The sequence below is a fragment of the Hemicordylus capensis genome, chromosome 3, assembly GCF_027244095.1.
Source record: "Hemicordylus capensis ecotype Gifberg chromosome 3, rHemCap1.1.pri, whole genome shotgun sequence".
Lineage (NCBI taxonomy): Eukaryota > Metazoa > Chordata > Lepidosauria > Squamata > Cordylidae > Hemicordylus > Hemicordylus capensis.
Window position 1 is genome coordinate 218749579 of NC_069659.1, and position 16523 is coordinate 218766101.

The window sequence follows — 16523 nt, forward strand, 5'->3', positions numbered from 1 at the left end:
TAGAATGGTAACTAATTGTATTTTTTATTTTTATTTTCTTTGAACTTTGCTGTTCTCTTGTAGCAAGTAAGTAATTATTTCCTTATGGCTTCTTGGTAGGCATCCTTGAAAACTGACATGTTTAGAATATCGGCGAGATACCTTAGGCACTGCCAGGCTGTTGAAGATGTTCACCAAAACATACAGCTTAATGAGTTAGTGAGCATTTCTGATGGATAATTCAACAAGCAGAATGCTTCAAAGAGTGCAGTGGGGTTGTATTTAATTCCTTTCTGTTTGCATGCGTCTATCTATCTATACAAATGTATTTCTATAATGTTGACTAATTCATAGCCACTTGTTTTGTTAACTATGTAGCACAGCATCCTTTTAAGATGCCCATACACTTTCTAAAAGGTAGATGAGATCCATTAGTGTAATTGGATATGTAAGGAACTTGGATTATTCTCATGGAGGTTGATCTTTGCTTTGTACACAGAGGCAGGGTAGGCAATTCAAATGGTTGGAATTCACAGAACGCTTTTCTTCTGGGTTCTGTTTTCTTTTTGATTTGCAGTTCAGGGAAATTACGCTCCCTATTTCTTCGATAATGGACCAAGCAGCACTAATGGGAACATGGCACTCCTCAGTCTTTCAGAGGACACAGCTGTGGGTCAGTATTATGATGTCATGTACCTTTAAATATATGCTGAAAATTGGTTATATTTGTTTGCATTGTTAAAAACTAAAAGGAAGCCATGGTCATAATATATGTAGGGATACTACCCTCCAAATGTTTACTTGGGTTTGACCTTGATGCAGTATTTTATAAAATAAATGAGTGAAATGGTTTGTGTGTGGATGTCTGTGGGTTCCAGTTCAGCTGCCCTTGTGCAAAACTGTTTCAGTGGGGCCTGGATGAGTGTTGAGATGCAGGAGTTTGCATTATTGGCTGTGGATGCAGAGTGATGCTAAGCCCACTCTCCCCGCAGACCTAACAGAAGATCTTCTCATGGATCGTGAGAAGAGCTTCATCGTGTTTGAGATGACATCAGGATGCACGAGAGCTCTGTTTGTAGTTTAGATCTGGAATGGCTCATTCACAAATGCATATCAGCTGATCTGATATAAAGGTCTCCCAAGCAGGGCTGTCAGAATGGTTCCCCCAACTCTGTAGCCTTGTTCATGGGTTGAGAAGTGAGATTGTGTCATGGGTGCTTTAGGGGATAAAGTGCAGAAAATGGCTGCTCTAGGGGCAGATAGCGGCTCTGAGAGGCAATTTCCTGTGGGAAAATAATGCCAAGAGAAAGGGTGAATTCCTTTCTCCGCACATGCCATGGTCCTATCTGAATCAGACTCCCTGTAGCTTCTGTTGATTAGAGAAGTCAATTAGGGTTCTGGGATATCATGAAGGGATGTGTGTTTCATTTCAAATACAGTGGTCCCTCTACTTACGAAATTAATCCGTTCCGAATGCACATTTGTAAGTCGAAAAATTCGTAAGTCGAAAAGCGGTTTCCCATAGGAATGCATTGGGAACGGATTAATGCGTTCCGGAGCCTAGAAAAAAGACCCAGACCCCCAGTAAGGCTTGCAAACTGCACAGGAACATTTCTTTTCAAGAATAAACAGGCAGTAAACAGGCAGGCAAGTCAAGGAAACCGCATGTAAAATTTGTAAGTCGAGGAAACCCCATCTAAAAATTTGTAAGTCGAGGAAACCCCATCTAAAAATTTGTAAGTCGAAAAAACCACATCTAAAACCGGATCTAAAACTGCCGTTTGTAACTCGAAAAATACTTATGTCGAGTAGTTTGTAAGTCGAGGGACCACTGTACAAAACATTTTGTGCACAAAACAGGCCATTTTGGCTGTTTTGTAGCCAAAACAAAACACCCAATGCTCAAAACAAAAAAAATTGTAGCCAAAACAAAATGTCCCTGTTTTGGATACAAAATGTTTTGTTGTTTCGGCTGTTTTGGAACTCAATTTTGCAATTGCAAAAAGTCTTTTTCCGTCAGTCTCCATTTTGAGTTCTGACATCTGTTTGAATTTCCAGCCCTTCCAGCCTGCAGTGAACGCATGGGCTGATCTGCTGGCAATTGCCTCCTTATTCCTTTTAAGGAAATTTAAGGGTAAAATTACCCTCATTGTCCAGTGGGGTAGTGTGCACATTGTGTGGAGCAGTGTGCATTTCATTTTTGTTGTTTCACACTGTTGTGTGTAGATCAATTGCATTTCTGGGGGAGAGGGTGGATGTGCAAGACCTTTGGAAATCTGCCTGGTTTTTTGCAAAGCTCTGCTGTTGTTGATGATGTGTGATGTTGATGTTATTTGGGGTGAATTTGGGGCAGAAAGGGGGCTTTGGGGGCAGAAGAGTGGATCAGGTGGTAGTGCCCCAATGGGTGCCTGCTTCCACCCAGATCCCAAAGGAATTGGGGAAAGGACTGATTTTTAAAGAATTTCTGAAGTTGACATGTCTTTGAGGCAGATTTGGGGCAGAAAGGGGGCCTGAGGGGCAAAACAGTGGGTTGGGTGGCAGTGCCCCAAGGGGTGCCTTCTACAACCCAGATTCCAAAGGAACAAGGCAAAGGGCTGATTTCTTAGGAATTGTTGAAGTTTCCACGTCTTTAAGGTTTTCCCCAAAGGGAATAATGGAGGTTTAAGCAGACCCATAACTCCACCGGGAGCGGGGCACTGGGGTGGCCGGGAGTGAGTGGTGGTGTAGTGCACATAGGGTGCCAACCACCCCCATGCGTTGCTAACCCATGGGGTGTTGGGTTCTGTTGCTTCTGAAGTGTTCTGAGTGTAGATTCTCTGGTAGCATATGATATTTTCAATTAGGGATGTGCACGGAACTGCGGAGCTGCGGTCTGGCACTGGGGTGGGGGGTTCCAAATAATGGCGGGGGGGCTTTACTCACCCTCCCAAGAACGGCGCCGTATTTATGTGACTAAGCGGGCGGCATGCCTCCCTGCTGCCCGCTTCATTCCCCCTCTCGGCGTTCCCTCCGTTCAAATTCTGAATCGGGCAGCAGGGTATCTCCCAGTCCCTGCTGCCCTTTTTAATGCCCCCGCTTGGCTGGCGGCCGCCCCATTCAAGACTTCAAGACCCCTGCCGGCCCGGCCCGGCCCTTCCCTTCCCTTCCCATCGCAAGGGGGACGAGCGGCAGAACTCCCTGCCTTCCCCCTTGCCGGCTGTGCTGCAAATGGCTTCTAAGAAGCCTTTTTCGCGCATGCGCGCAAAAGAAGCCTTTTTCGCGCATGCGCGCAAAAGGCTTCTTAGAAGCCATTTGCAGCGCAGCCGGCAAGGGGGAAGGCAGGGAGTTCTGCTGCTTGTCCCCCTTGCGATGGGAAGGGAAGGGAAGGGAAGGGCCGGGCCGGGCAGGGTCCTGAAGGCTTGAATGGGGCAGCCGCCAGCCGAGCGGGGGCATTAAAGAGGGCGGCAGGGACTGGGAGATACCCTGCCGCCCAATTCAGAATTTGAACGGAGGGAACGCCAAGAGGGGGAATGAAGCGGGCGGCAGGGAGGTATGCCGCCCGCTTACTCACATAAATACGGCGCCGTTCTTGGGAGGGTGAGTAAAGCCCCCCCCCGTACTCCTGTGGAACCCCCCACCCGAACCAAAACCACCCCGTGTCTGGACCGGTCTGGAGGCCTTTAGAATGGCCTCCGAACCGGTCCGTGCACATGACTATTTTCAATGACAAACCATGAATCCACTCTCATATGCTACCAGAGAATCTACACTCAAAACATCTCAGAAACAACAGAACCCAGTACCCCATGAGTTAGCAACCCATGGGGATGGTTGGCACCCTATGTGCTCTACATCACCACTTGCTCTGGGCCACCCTGGTGCCCCCTGAGTGCAGTTATGTGGCTGCTGAAACCTCAATCATTCCCTATGGGGAAGAACTTTAAAGATGTGTAAACTACATTAAATCTTTAAAAAATCAGCCCTCTGCCTAATTCCTTTGAAATAATTCTGGCAGCTTCCTTGCCCCCACTGGGCACTACCATACACCCTATTCTGCTCTAGGCCACCCCCTTTCCCCCCAACGTGAAGCTAAACTTTTGCTGAAACCTCCATTATTCCCTATGGGAAAAATCTTGAACTTCAAAAATTCACCAAAAGTCAGCCTGTTGCCCAATTCCTCTGAAATTTGGACAGTAGCTTCCACCCATTGGGCACTACCACCCCCACCCACTAGTTTTGCCCCAGGGCCATTTTTTAAAATCCAAAGCATTTTGGATTCTGATTTTGCAATTTCAAACAAAGAACAAAATTGTGGTGTTACAGATTGGCTGATTTCGAACAAAGAACAAAATGGGGGTATTTCGGATTCGGGTCAAAAACAAAACAGAAAAACAAAACAAAATGCACAACCCTAATATCATGCAGCTGTTTTCACAATCAGTAGAAAGCGGGCTAAGGGGACCTAATCTACTGATTGTCAGAACCACTGGGTTCGCACGTGAGCCCGGTGGTTCCAAGGCGGCTAGTCCCCCTAATTCTCCCTGCCCTTAAATGAGGTTAATGAAGCAAGTGCTCTGTTAACCACATTTTCTTGCTTGTGTGCCACCATGGTACACTGTGACACACGAGTAGATCCCCAACCTGGAGGCTGCAGGCAGCCTCCCAGCCTTGGGGGTCTCTCCAGAATGCCCCACATTCTTGCATCCTGGAACTTCCGGGACCCGGGCAGCCCCCCATCCCGGCAGCCTCCACCAGCTCCGTGATGGAGCCAGCAGTTGTGTGGGCCGCCAATCTGGCCACCCAGACCCACCCAGACCCACCAGAAGCTCTTTTCACTGATCTTGGTTGCTTGTGTGAACAGCCTAATTATATGTAAAGCTATTAGCTCCCTTAGTCCGCTTTCCAGTGATTGTGGGATTAGCCTCATTATTCTCTGTGCTGGGAAACAGTTTAACAGTTGTACCTCACTTTTTACCTCGCATTAAATTCCAAGTACCATCATGATGGTGCTCTAGCACCCAAATATGGAGTTGGTGAGGCTGTTCTCACATGCAGCCTAACCCAGGCTAGGGACACCCAGCCTGGGTAAGGCTGCACATTGGAACCACTGGAATTGGGCCCGATCCCTGTGGGGCAGCAGTTCATAGCCCCGCTTCTTAGCCTGGCTGTTAGTGAGCACTCCCTTAACCCAGGCTATGGGCTTGTGTACGAATCAGGCTACTACTAGCCTAGCCACACACAGAGATGGGAGTCCAGAGCACCTGCCTCTTGGTGGAATCCCCCAAAACATTGTGCGTGTTGACCGGTGCATTGTGGGATTCACAGAGGTCAAGACAATTCCCGGCCTCTGTTTACCGGTGCTGCCAGGAGCAGCATGGAGATTCATCCTCGCTGCTCTCAGCAGCGCTGGGCATGTGGGTGTGTAGCTTTTGCACTGCCCAGGCTATGAGCAGTCATCTGGGGGAAGTTAGGTTGAAGCCTGCCTCCACCCACCCACCCACACATGTGAACAGCCTCGGTGAGTGAACAGCCCCAGTGAGTGTTAAACTACTGGTATTTAGTGCTACATTGCAAAAGGCAACATAGCACAGTTAGAAACCATTAAAGACAGAGTGTGCCATCAAGTCAGTTTTGACCCCTGGTGCCCACAGAACCCTGTGGTTGTCTTTGGTAGAATACAGGAGAGGTTTACCATTGCCATCTCTCACACTGTATGAGATGATGCCTTTCAGCATCTTCCTATATCGCTGCTGCCCAATATAGGTGTTTCCCATAGGCTGGGAAACATACCAGCGGGGCTTCGAACCGGCAACCTCATGCTTCTTAGTCAAGCATTTCCCCACTGCATTAACTGAACAGGAAAGCATGAGTAGAAAGAGTAGAAAGATTCCAGGTGAGTTTCTTTCTTCAGCTAGTAGACAGGTGTTGGTACACAAATGAAAACACTCATGAATCATTGCCAGTTTTATATGACTTTATGACACTGGCACCCCAGCTGAAAGAAAAGTACCTGGACAGATGAGATGAAGGGAGAAAACAGTGGCAGTGAAAAGGGGCAAGTCAAAACTCACAGTGTCCAAAGTTGCTTATTGGATCTCAGTCTCTTCTTAAGGATCAAGCTAAATGTTACTTAAAGCACATGATTGGGGTAGCATACTTGGTTGTTTTTTAAGTTCAGTAAATTAAAACAACAACACCAGCAGAATAGTACCTCCAATAGATTGGGACAGTGGCATAGGCAACGGTGGGGCGGGCGGGGGGAGGCTAACTCTCTGCCCCCATAATGGTCCCAATCCAAATCACACACACCACTTCCTGCAACTGCTCTTTCTTGGAGGTGGGGGCTTCATTTGCACCAATGGAGACATTTTTTTCCTAAGGGCAGAGAGCAGCTGGAGATCTAAATCAGAACTGTGGTAGCAGAGTTTAATCACCCCATAAAGTTTTTTGGCTGCCCGGGGCAAGTTCCCTGCTCGTCTGTGGTGAGAGGGGACTAAGCCCGCTCTCCCCGCAGAGCCCAGTTATGTGCAGGTATATGTATTATATATTTAAGCTTTCTCCCATGGAGCAAACAGCAATCTGCACTGGAAAAATCAAAATGCTGCAGGGGAAAATGGTTAAGCTCTGTCCCTACCACCATGGTTCCAACTGACACCCCTCAGGTAGCTGCTGGTCCCCCCCCCTTTAAAAAACACACACCATGAGAGATCCTATTCAGATCTCTCTCTCTCTCTCTCTATATATATATATATATTTGGCCCTCAATCACTCCCTCCAAGAGTGACTCCCTCCACCCCCCACCCCCAGTGTGAATTGCAGCAAGGGCTCTCTCCTAGGTTACTTCAGCTATTCATTCCCACTTGCCTATGTCTGTTTGCCTTTGTATGTTTTTTAACTTTTGTAAACCGTCTTGAGATTGTTTTTAATGAAAGGCGGTATATAGATTCAACGATAAACAAACAAACAAACAAATAAAATGTCTTTGTAAGCACATACACAGGAGTGAGCAGCAGAAGTGCATCCTATGAGCAGAATACTGATGCAGAGGCTAAATTGCCTATCCCTACTATTCTCTCTGTTTTCCATCCCTGCCTGCCCATAGTCTGTGCCTTCTCCTTATGCATTTCTCCCAAAGTTCACCACTCCCATTGTAGCTCTGGTATGTTAGGTGTGCAAGTGGATATATGCCAGGATTAAGTTTCGACACCACCATGGTAAAAATTTAATGGCCTTGGAGAAAAGGGTTTTCTGATACAGACTGCCATGTTTGCTGTTGTTTGCATTTGATAGTATCCACAGAGATAAGACTTTATTTTAATTCATTACTTTTCAGCAAGAGGAGGCAGAAATGCCAATGATAGATTTTTAATTGGTGTTAACTCTGTACTGGGAAGTGTTCCCAGGGTGTTAATGATATGGAGAGTCAGTGCTGAGAAAGGTGTAAAAATTATCAGGCAGACATGGAGAAGCTATAAACCCTCTAAACTTAATGCTCTATTAACATTCCAACATTCACTCAACCAGTGAAGTGTCAGCTAATATTCAAGATGCTAGATTGGAAGACAATAAGCTGGAAACATTTGTGGATCTCCCTGTTGCATGTTTGGATGTCCTTGCTGTCTTCAGAGTGCATGAGAATAAATATTTCACATTGCTTCCAGCAGTTAGTGATTTCTCTTTACACTCCTAAGAGGATCGCTTGAATGCAGCAATGGTGAAATGTTTCTATTTCCATGCAAGATTTTGGTATCATTTTCAGATAAATTGCCACATTATAGATATAAATTCCTGAAAAGGGGCTTAAACAATTTAACTGGAGAAAAGTTCCTCAATCAGTCACAAAATGCATGTACATTTTTTCTTGAGGTGTGACTGCCCCCCGCCCGCAAAAGCCGGGGCTAGAATACAAGGATGTCTACAGGACAAATATACCAATATTATATCTAACTGTGAAGGCATATCCTTCAAAGAACCTGTTAAAACAGATGACAGATGCTACCAGGGAAGGATTAAAAATGACAGAAAGCACAACTAAAGGGCAGTTTGGATTATATGTCCACTGGCTCCTTGGAAGCATGTGAGTGAGGAGTGTGTGTGCACATGTCTTCCACCACCCACTGTGCTGCATTTGTATGAACTGCTCCTCACCACAGGGCTTGAATACTGCTTCAATGTGTAAGGATGATTTGGGCGATCTACCCACTGCGCAATTATGCAAAGTGGAACAGCATGCTAGGAGGGAGAGTGGAACATGCACACTCATCCTTCTCACTGCATGGTGGGCATGGCCAGGGGATGATGATGATGATGATTTTAATTACATTTTATACTGCCCCATCCAAAGGCTCTAGGCAGTGCACTACCCCCCATCATTTTATGGCAAGTTAAAAACAATAGCATCATTTGATGAGCCAGCAGGGTGTAGTGGTTAGAGTGCTGGACTAGGACCGGGGAGATCCGAGTTCAAATCCCTATTCAGCCATGACACTTGCTGGGTGACTCTGGGCCAGTCACATCTCTCTCAGCCTAACCTACTTCACAGGGTTGTTGTGAGGAGAAGTATGTAGTACACCGCTCTGGGCTCTTTGGAGGAAGAGCGGGATATAAAATGTAAAAAATAAAATAAATAAAATAAAAATTTTAGCTGGCTTCTGACCATGCTTCCTTTTTTAGCACTTCCTGGGAACATATATTCAAGTGGATAGGAGCTCCAGCATCTCTGTCTCAACGTAACTGAGGGGCTTTTGCTCCATGTGCCGATGTTGAGAGAGGCTAAATTGCCGTTCAGACAGGACACGTCCTTCTCTGTTGTTGCCCCCCAGGCTCTGGATGCTCTCCCAGTGAATGTCTGCTCTTTGGCATCTGTGGCTGCTTTTAAAAAACAATTACAGACCTTTTTATTTGTTCAGGCTTTTACCCCGTAGGTGTTGCCAGGACTCTCAGCTCTCCAGCTTCTGTTTGTCTTTTTATGGTTGTTGGTTTTTGGTGTTATGGTTTTTACTACTTAGCTGATTTTAAGGTTTTAAATGTTATTTTTATGGATTTTTTTTTCGTATTTCAACTTTTGTAAACCACCTTGGGAGGCCTTATGAAAGGTGGTATAAAAATTGAACAATAAACAAACAAACAGGCAAACTGGTTTCAGTTTCTGATTTCCATGTTTCTGGAAAGCTATGTTTTGGGTGCAGACAGTGACATTTGACTACCATTTCAAACTGAACAAAAGGCTTATGTTACCTCACTTCCCATCCTGCTCTAATAATTCAAAATATCTTGGAGCAGCTTTATTTGAACCCAAACCTTGTCAAGGATGTTTAATGATGCTTGCCTAGCAGCTTGCCCCACAGAAATAAAAGAATGCAATTCCCCCCTTTATACACAATATGCATACTACATATGCACATTTACAAAGTATAAATATATTCACACACATCAATGAGGGCATTTCACAAATGATGAACTAGTAAGCCAGCTTGTGTTTTTGTTGTTGTTGTTCTTTTTAAATTACTGTAAGAAAATCATCCCCACATTGTCCTCTGAAAGTGAAACCTTCTGGACTTTTCTACAAGCAGATATCGCAATTTCTCTTTTCAGGTACACATGTATACACACTAAATGGAACGGACCCAGAAGGAGATCCTGTAACCTATGGCATGACCTTTGAAGCTGCATCAAGAAACTACTTTGCTATTGATGAAAACTATGGCAATGTTACACTAATTGAGGAGCTTGACCGAGAGGTACAGTCCAGAGAAGCAGAGCCTGTGCTGCAGCGATCAATTTGAAATGGCCTTCATGTGACAGCTGTCCATGGCCTAGTTTTCACTAAGCGGACTGTACTGTACTCATGCGTAGGCTGTACTACTTCATATTCTTACAATGGAATGCTGCTCTGTATGCAATTTCCGACACTCAGAAAACTAAGGAGAAAGCTAAGCCTTTCCCTGGACATGCTCATTTCTTTGTGCAGGGAGAACAAGACGTGCCAGCCATACGTTTACCAATTTTGCTGCCCATCAGCTTTAATGGAATAGCTTCACCACAACCTGTATAGGAGGAGTTTATTGAGCTTTGATAAATAACTGCATATAGTATTATTTTCAGTAACTGAATTGTTTTTAGTTTATTTTTTACTGTAATTTGATTAATTGGATAATTTCACTTTATTGTAAGCTGCCTAAAATGTATACAGAATGTATAATGTTTACTAAAATAACCATACTAATAATAAATAACAACAGTAATCAGGCCTGCAAAGAATAAATAAGGTATTTCCAAAACGCCCATCGGTTCTCATACCCCCTTTAAGAGATATCCTCTATATTGTATCAGAAAAAGATGTTCTGAGAAGTTAATGTAATTTGCTTCCTAGAAAATATGATTTGATATTGATTTGACATTAAATATAAAGCAAGCAAAAATTTCAGAAATGTTTTGTGTTCGAATGTGATTCTTAGAATCCAGCACCTCTGCTTTAAATAATTATTGTGTTTATTTTTTTAGAGAGAAGATGAGATAGAAGTTGTTGTCAGCATTTCAGATGGCTTAAGTACTGTAAGTATTTCAGCGGGAAAGAAACATTCTGTTTACTGCCCACCTATGTTACATATTACATAATAAAAATGATCCAGTTATACGTCTCTAGTTGCCAATTCAACTCTTTGCATACCTATTTGCAAGTGATAGATGGTACAATGTGATGAATATCTCTTACTAGATTCTTTGCCTTATCTGAAACATTTTCAGGGACCATCTATAACAGAACTAGCATCAGGAAACTCAATGAACTAGTGGGCCCGGGCACAGAGCATCTGTGCCTCTAGCTGGCCCGCCGCCGGGCCCGCTGCCGCCGCCGGACCCGCCGCCTTGCCTCCGTGGCCAGGCCCGCCGCCTTGCCTCTGCGTCCGGGCCCGCCCGCCGCCGCCTGGCCCGCCATGGCCGGGCCCGCCGCCTTGCCTCCACTGCCGCCCAGCCAGGCAATTCTCCTGGGTGCGCCAGGACCAATCAGGCACCCCCGCAGCCCAGCCAATCAGCTGGGCTGCCGGGACACATTTTTCCTGGGCACACCCAGGAGAAATATATATATAGATATGATCCCTATGCCCTCTCCATGTCTGTCTCTTCTCTCCCCATCCAGGTCCCTAAAATTAACTCACTCATTCACTCAGATATGAATATGACCAAGAATCCAAGAGTGGCTTGGCACAGTAAATGTTATGATAGTATTTTAAATGGTTTTATTTTTTATTGTGAACTTCCTGGACCATTTTTGGATGGGTAATATATAAATTAAATAAATAAACAAACAAACAAATATAAAATCTTGTGATCTTATTCAGACATTATGTTGTACCTACATTCAAACGTCTGCACACAGGTACAAGTTTTTGTGTGAATGACTGTACTTAAGTTCATGTTAGAAGTAAACCTGGGTAAGTCCCCTGGAAGTGCAGGATACAGATAGGAAGTATACTGCTGTACCTGCATTCAACATAACGTGAATCTGTAGCTGTGTACACAGATGGTACGAGTGTTGAACATAATGTGTGAATAGGTCTATGACAGGCCTGCACAACTCAAATGACCTGGCGGGCCGAAACCAACCGTGACTTGGTTCATGGGGGCTGAGGTCAGTTCCTAGGGTGCTGATTATTAGAGTAACACTTAATATCAATCAGTCAACCAATCAACCAAATTAAAGAGAAATGAATTAAAAATTAATTAAAAATGAATTTAATCAATATTTAACTTTTGATGTTCTGGCAGACCAAGATTGATTTAAATTAATATGAAATAAGTTGAATTAAAATTCATTCTAATAATATAAATATTATACAATTTGTACAAAATACATAATAAAATGCATTGTTCTTCCTTTCCACCTCTGCCAAATCATTACACAAAACATGGAAGAGAACTTCTTCTCATAATTTTGGAAAAGAATGGAGAAGGGGAAAGAAAGATGGAAAGGATGCAGCAGGAGGCTTGGCGAGAGAGAGAGAGAGAGAGAGAGGATGAGAGAGAGAGAGAGAGAGAGAGAGAGAGAGAGAGAGAGAGAGAGAGAGAATGGAGCAGTCTTGGTGGGTGAGAAAGAGAGAGAGAGAGAGAGAGACTTAAGAGACTTAACTGTGCAGGTGCACCTTGCAGTTGGGAAGCAACACTGGGCAGAGGCGTAACTAGGGAAAACGGTGCCCGGGGCAAGCATTGAAATGGCGCCCCCCCGCGCCCCCAACATACTACATTATACTTAGGTTTTTCCTCACAAGCGCCCGCCGCCGCCGCCAAGCCAGGCCACTGACTGGCCGCCAGGTGCCAGCAAAGCAATGGGGGGGGGCGCGGGCGGCGCGGAAGGGACCGCTCGTGGGGGAGGGGGCGCCGACGTGCTCCCTTGACTGCTGCAGCGCTGCTGCACTGAGCAGGAAACATTTGTATTAACAAAAAATTTAAAAAAATTTTAAAAAATTTTTTGTCATGGCGGCGCCCCCCATGTGACCAAAAAAGATGGCGCCCGGGGGCACGTGCCCCCCCCTGCCCCCCTATAGTTACGCCTCTGACACTGGGCCAAATGGCAGGCCCGAGTGTCGCTCTGGTTTCTGCTGCTGTGCACCACTGCTGCCATGAGGGAGGGTAAGGAAGAACACCCGCATCCCCGCAGCCATCTCCTCAGCCGCGCAGCGGCTGGAATTTGGGGGGGGGGTTAAGCAGCAGGGGGAGGAAGGGGAAATAGCCCCGGGGGCCAGGAAAAAAGGCCTCGCGGGCCACATCCGGTCCCCGGGCCACATGTTGTGCAGGCCTGATGTGACCAAGAGTGGCTTGGCACACTGCCTTGTGATCAAATGATGGAAAGCAGTATATAAGTTTAAATACGTCTACAGTATCAGCATAAGCATCATCTATGATTATCTGACTTGCAAGTAGATATGACTGAATCTATTTCTTATGGCATTTTTCTTAAAGGGAACAATTACAACCATATTTCTACCATCCCTTGTTTATACAGAAGAATGATGGTCAATGGCAGAGAGCATGAAAGAGGCCTATAACATTGTGGTCAGGATACAAAGGGGCCTGTATATATGAAGAAAGCAATTCAGTGCCACATAGGGAAATGGTCCACTTTCCCTGGCAGCCCTTCACACCTTTTGGGGTGCTGCTCTAGAGAGCTCTGACATTTGTGGGGCTGGAAGGACAGGGCAAGGGAGTTACCAGGGAGGTGTACCTGAGAGCCCTTCCGTGTGTGGCACTTGGGATCCTGGCCTAAGAATTGTATGGAGACAGTGCAGGAAGAGACATTTTCTCCTTCTCTTGTACTGGAACCTGGGGGTCACCCAAAGAAACTGATGGCAGAGAAATCAATAACTTCTTCCACTAACTTCTTCATCACTAACTTATGAAGCTCTCTGCCGTCAGATGTGGTGACAGCCAATGGCCAGATGTCTTTTAAAGGGAACTAAATAAAGTGATGGATGATGGGTCTCTCCACAACAAAGAATCATAATACTTAAATTGAATCTCTATGTTGAAAGGCAAGATACCTCTGAATACCAAACACTGGGGACAAACAATAGGAAACAGCTATTGGCTGCATACCCTGTGGGTGCACTTCCCACTGGCCACTGGAAGCAGACTGGATATACCTTTGGTCTTGGCACAGTAGGACTCTTATGATGATCTCTTATGGACAAACAAACCATACAAGAAGCAGGCCCTGTTGTTTCTTCTACATAGGACTTCATCACTACTTGGAGCACAACCTTCAAAATATTGTTTGGAAATAACTAGTGTAGGGATTTAACAATTGTCCTTTTGAAACCAATTTCCACAGCTGAGAGGGTGCAATATTGACAAGTGTTTTCTGATTTAATTCTTATTATATTGTATTTTCCCCTAGTCATGTCACCAAAGAACCAATGGCACTTGTAGAAGTGTGATTGGGGTTAGTAGCTTGGCTTTCTGTAGTATTTTCTGATTTTATAGTTAAAAATTGGGTCTTACCATTAAGGTGGTAAGACCTAAGCAACATTACATAGCATCACCCACAGGTTTTAATTTGGTTTATCTAGCTAACATTTCATCATGTTCAATTTCAGGTGGCTGAGAAAGTCAGAATCCTTGTGACAGATGCCAATGATGAAAGCCCAGAATTTATCAACACACCTTACATAGTCCAAGTTCAGGAGGTTGGTGATGTCTATTTAGTCCTTTGATTAAACATGAATGGAGAGCAGATTGGGCAGGGCTATTCTACATAGCTGATGAGTATGGCTGTGGGATCAACATAGCTGTTTCTATGGTGAGCTTCAAGTAGACTTGCTCAACACAGAATTCCACTCAAAATCTGGGTTTATTCTGATGGATCATAATAAGCTCCAAAACAGGAGGCCTCCCCAATAAAACTAGTGAATTTTGGACATAAATCAATCTCCCTCTCTGGGCTTAGGGACAAGGAAGCTATGCATTCCTCAGAACCAGTCCCAAAGACTTGGAAAGCTCATCCAAGTTGGAGACAAAGGAGGCACACAGAGCTAGCTCATCTTTTATTTAGACACATTGGGAATTTCCCCCAGTGTTGCTGTTCTGAGTGGTTCCTGCACTGCACAACCTCTTTATATCTGATGTTAGAGAACTTCCTGCAGTCTTGCTCTTTAGAACTAAGCTAAGGAATGGCAGAGTTCCCTGGGAACCAATGGGATATCTCAGAAAAAGTCATAAGAAGAGTGGGAATGGTGTTTTGGTGCTGTCATGAGTGCTCACCAACCAGCTACAGGTACCCACAGCTTCTGCAGAAAACTTGCAGATACTTTTCCCTCTGCAGAGCTTGACCCTTCTGATGGGGTGGTATTGATCACAGTAGGAACACTTCCAATCTGGCTCCACTGCTCTATACATGCCATGTCAGGCAAATGATATATCATCTTTATCCTGACTTTTCTTGGTATGTTTCCCAAGCTCCCGATTGCACACTTTTGTGCTCAACAAGGAGCACAAGTGGCTGTCATCTGGGCATATTCTTAGTAATTGGGGGGTTGGTTTTTTTTTGGTAAACATTCTTTTCTTATTTATTTATTTATTTTATTTTATTTTATTTTATTTATTTAACTTCTATACCGCCCAAATCTTAATTTTAAAAAGCTGGGAAAGCTTGGGTGAAAAGATGGGTTTTCAGGTCTTTTTTGAAAATTACCAGAGATGGGGAGGATAGTATCTCAGCAGGGAGCGCATTCCACAATCTCGGAGTAGCGACCGACAAGGCCCATCTCTATGTAGCCACCAGACAAGTTGGTGGTAACTGGAGACGGACCTCCTCAGATGACCTCAATGGGCGTTGGGGCTCATGGTGAAGAAGACACTCTCTTAGATACCCAGGGCCTAAGCCATTTAGGGCTTTATAAGTTACAACTAGCTGTTTGTATTTTGCCCAGAAACCTATTGGCAGCCTTTGCATCCCAGTACAATCTTCCATATTTTTTCTTTTGTCTAACACATTACCTTCCCATTTTAGTATGCTTTTTTGTCTTATTAATCACTTGTTCTTTTCTTTCTTTCCTTTATCACCCCTTTCTTGAAAATGTACTCTTCCATTTAATTTTTCCTCCCATATTGCCACTGGGCCAGTTCGGACAATACCATCTCTACCTGCACAATTAGGAACAGGACATGCCAAGAGCATACCCATCATTACATTCTCTGCAGATGTCCAATGCCCTACCGGCATGCCCCTTTATCACATGTGGGTTTTTAAATCTGAATGGCCTCCCTACACATGCTCCAAGGAGTGGATGTCCCAAAGGGAGTGTTCTCAGTGCATCCCCTTCCTAATCATCTGGGCAGGGACCATATTGCTGAACTGGCTCACTTTCTAATTTCCACACACTGGCTGTCATACTGACTAACAAAGCACTTGCATATTAAACAAAGTGGCACTAGTGCAAGATGATCACATAGTTGCGCAAAACACCAGGGATTGGCAGAATTGCACTCTTGCACTATGACCCTCTTGCACAGAAGTTCCCTTTAAGACAAATGAGGCATGCCACAGATTATGGAACTGTTGTGCAAGTGTAAGCATGCTTGCAGTTGCACAAACTAGTCTGGAACACAAAATCCAGACTTAGTACAACAGCTTTGTGCTAGTACAACATCCTTCCGCAAGAGTTTCATTAGTCAGGATGTCAGCCACCGCCTTCTCTCAAATGTTCCTTCAGAAGAACTCTGATTCTAGTGTTTGTTTGGGTTCACAGAGCACTCCCTCTGGGAGCAGCATCTTCAAAATTGAAGCAGTGGACAGAGACACAGGTTCTGGTGGCAGCATTACCTACTTTCTACAGGTAAACATTGACAGAGGTGTTCAGGAAACTCACAAAAAAAAGACATAGGCATGAAGGACCAGGAGCCATGTCATAGCTGTCATTCCACATGGTATTTGAAGTTCTCTCTGGCCATGTTAAGCCCAAGATAACAGCCAAGTCTAGCATGAGGTAAACACCTTCTGAAATGGCACTAATGTGCTCCAGAGATGATAGCTGGATTTCTGCAAATCCCACCTCAGCTCACTCCAACTCATG

The 16523-nt window shown here is 44.7% G+C and overlaps 1 protein-coding gene and 1 long non-coding RNA gene across 3 annotated transcripts in view; one reads left to right on the plus strand and one right to left on the minus strand.

Moving 5' to 3' along the window:
* The window catches only part of LOC128352254 (uncharacterized), a 66790-nt gene that overhangs the window by 17393 nt on the left and 32874 nt on the right, over nucleotides 1-16523 (minus strand). The gene's annotated exons all lie outside the window — the stretch shown is intronic.
* CDHR1 (cadherin related family member 1) overlaps nucleotides 1-16523 on the plus strand; it is an 85200-nt gene that overhangs the window by 333 nt on the left and 68344 nt on the right. Inside the window, exons 2-6 of one of the 2 annotated variants that reach the window (XM_053312674.1) lie at nucleotides 557-652; nucleotides 9553-9698; nucleotides 10462-10512; nucleotides 14049-14138; nucleotides 16200-16286. In XM_053312674.1, the coding sequence (XP_053168649.1) occupies nucleotides 557-652; nucleotides 9553-9698; nucleotides 10462-10512; nucleotides 14049-14138; nucleotides 16200-16286 (470 nt within the window). Of the gene's footprint in view, nucleotides 1-556; nucleotides 653-9552; nucleotides 9699-10461; nucleotides 10513-14048; nucleotides 14139-16199; nucleotides 16287-16523 lie in introns of those variants that run through there. The other variant, XM_053312673.1, reaches the window with a different exon arrangement.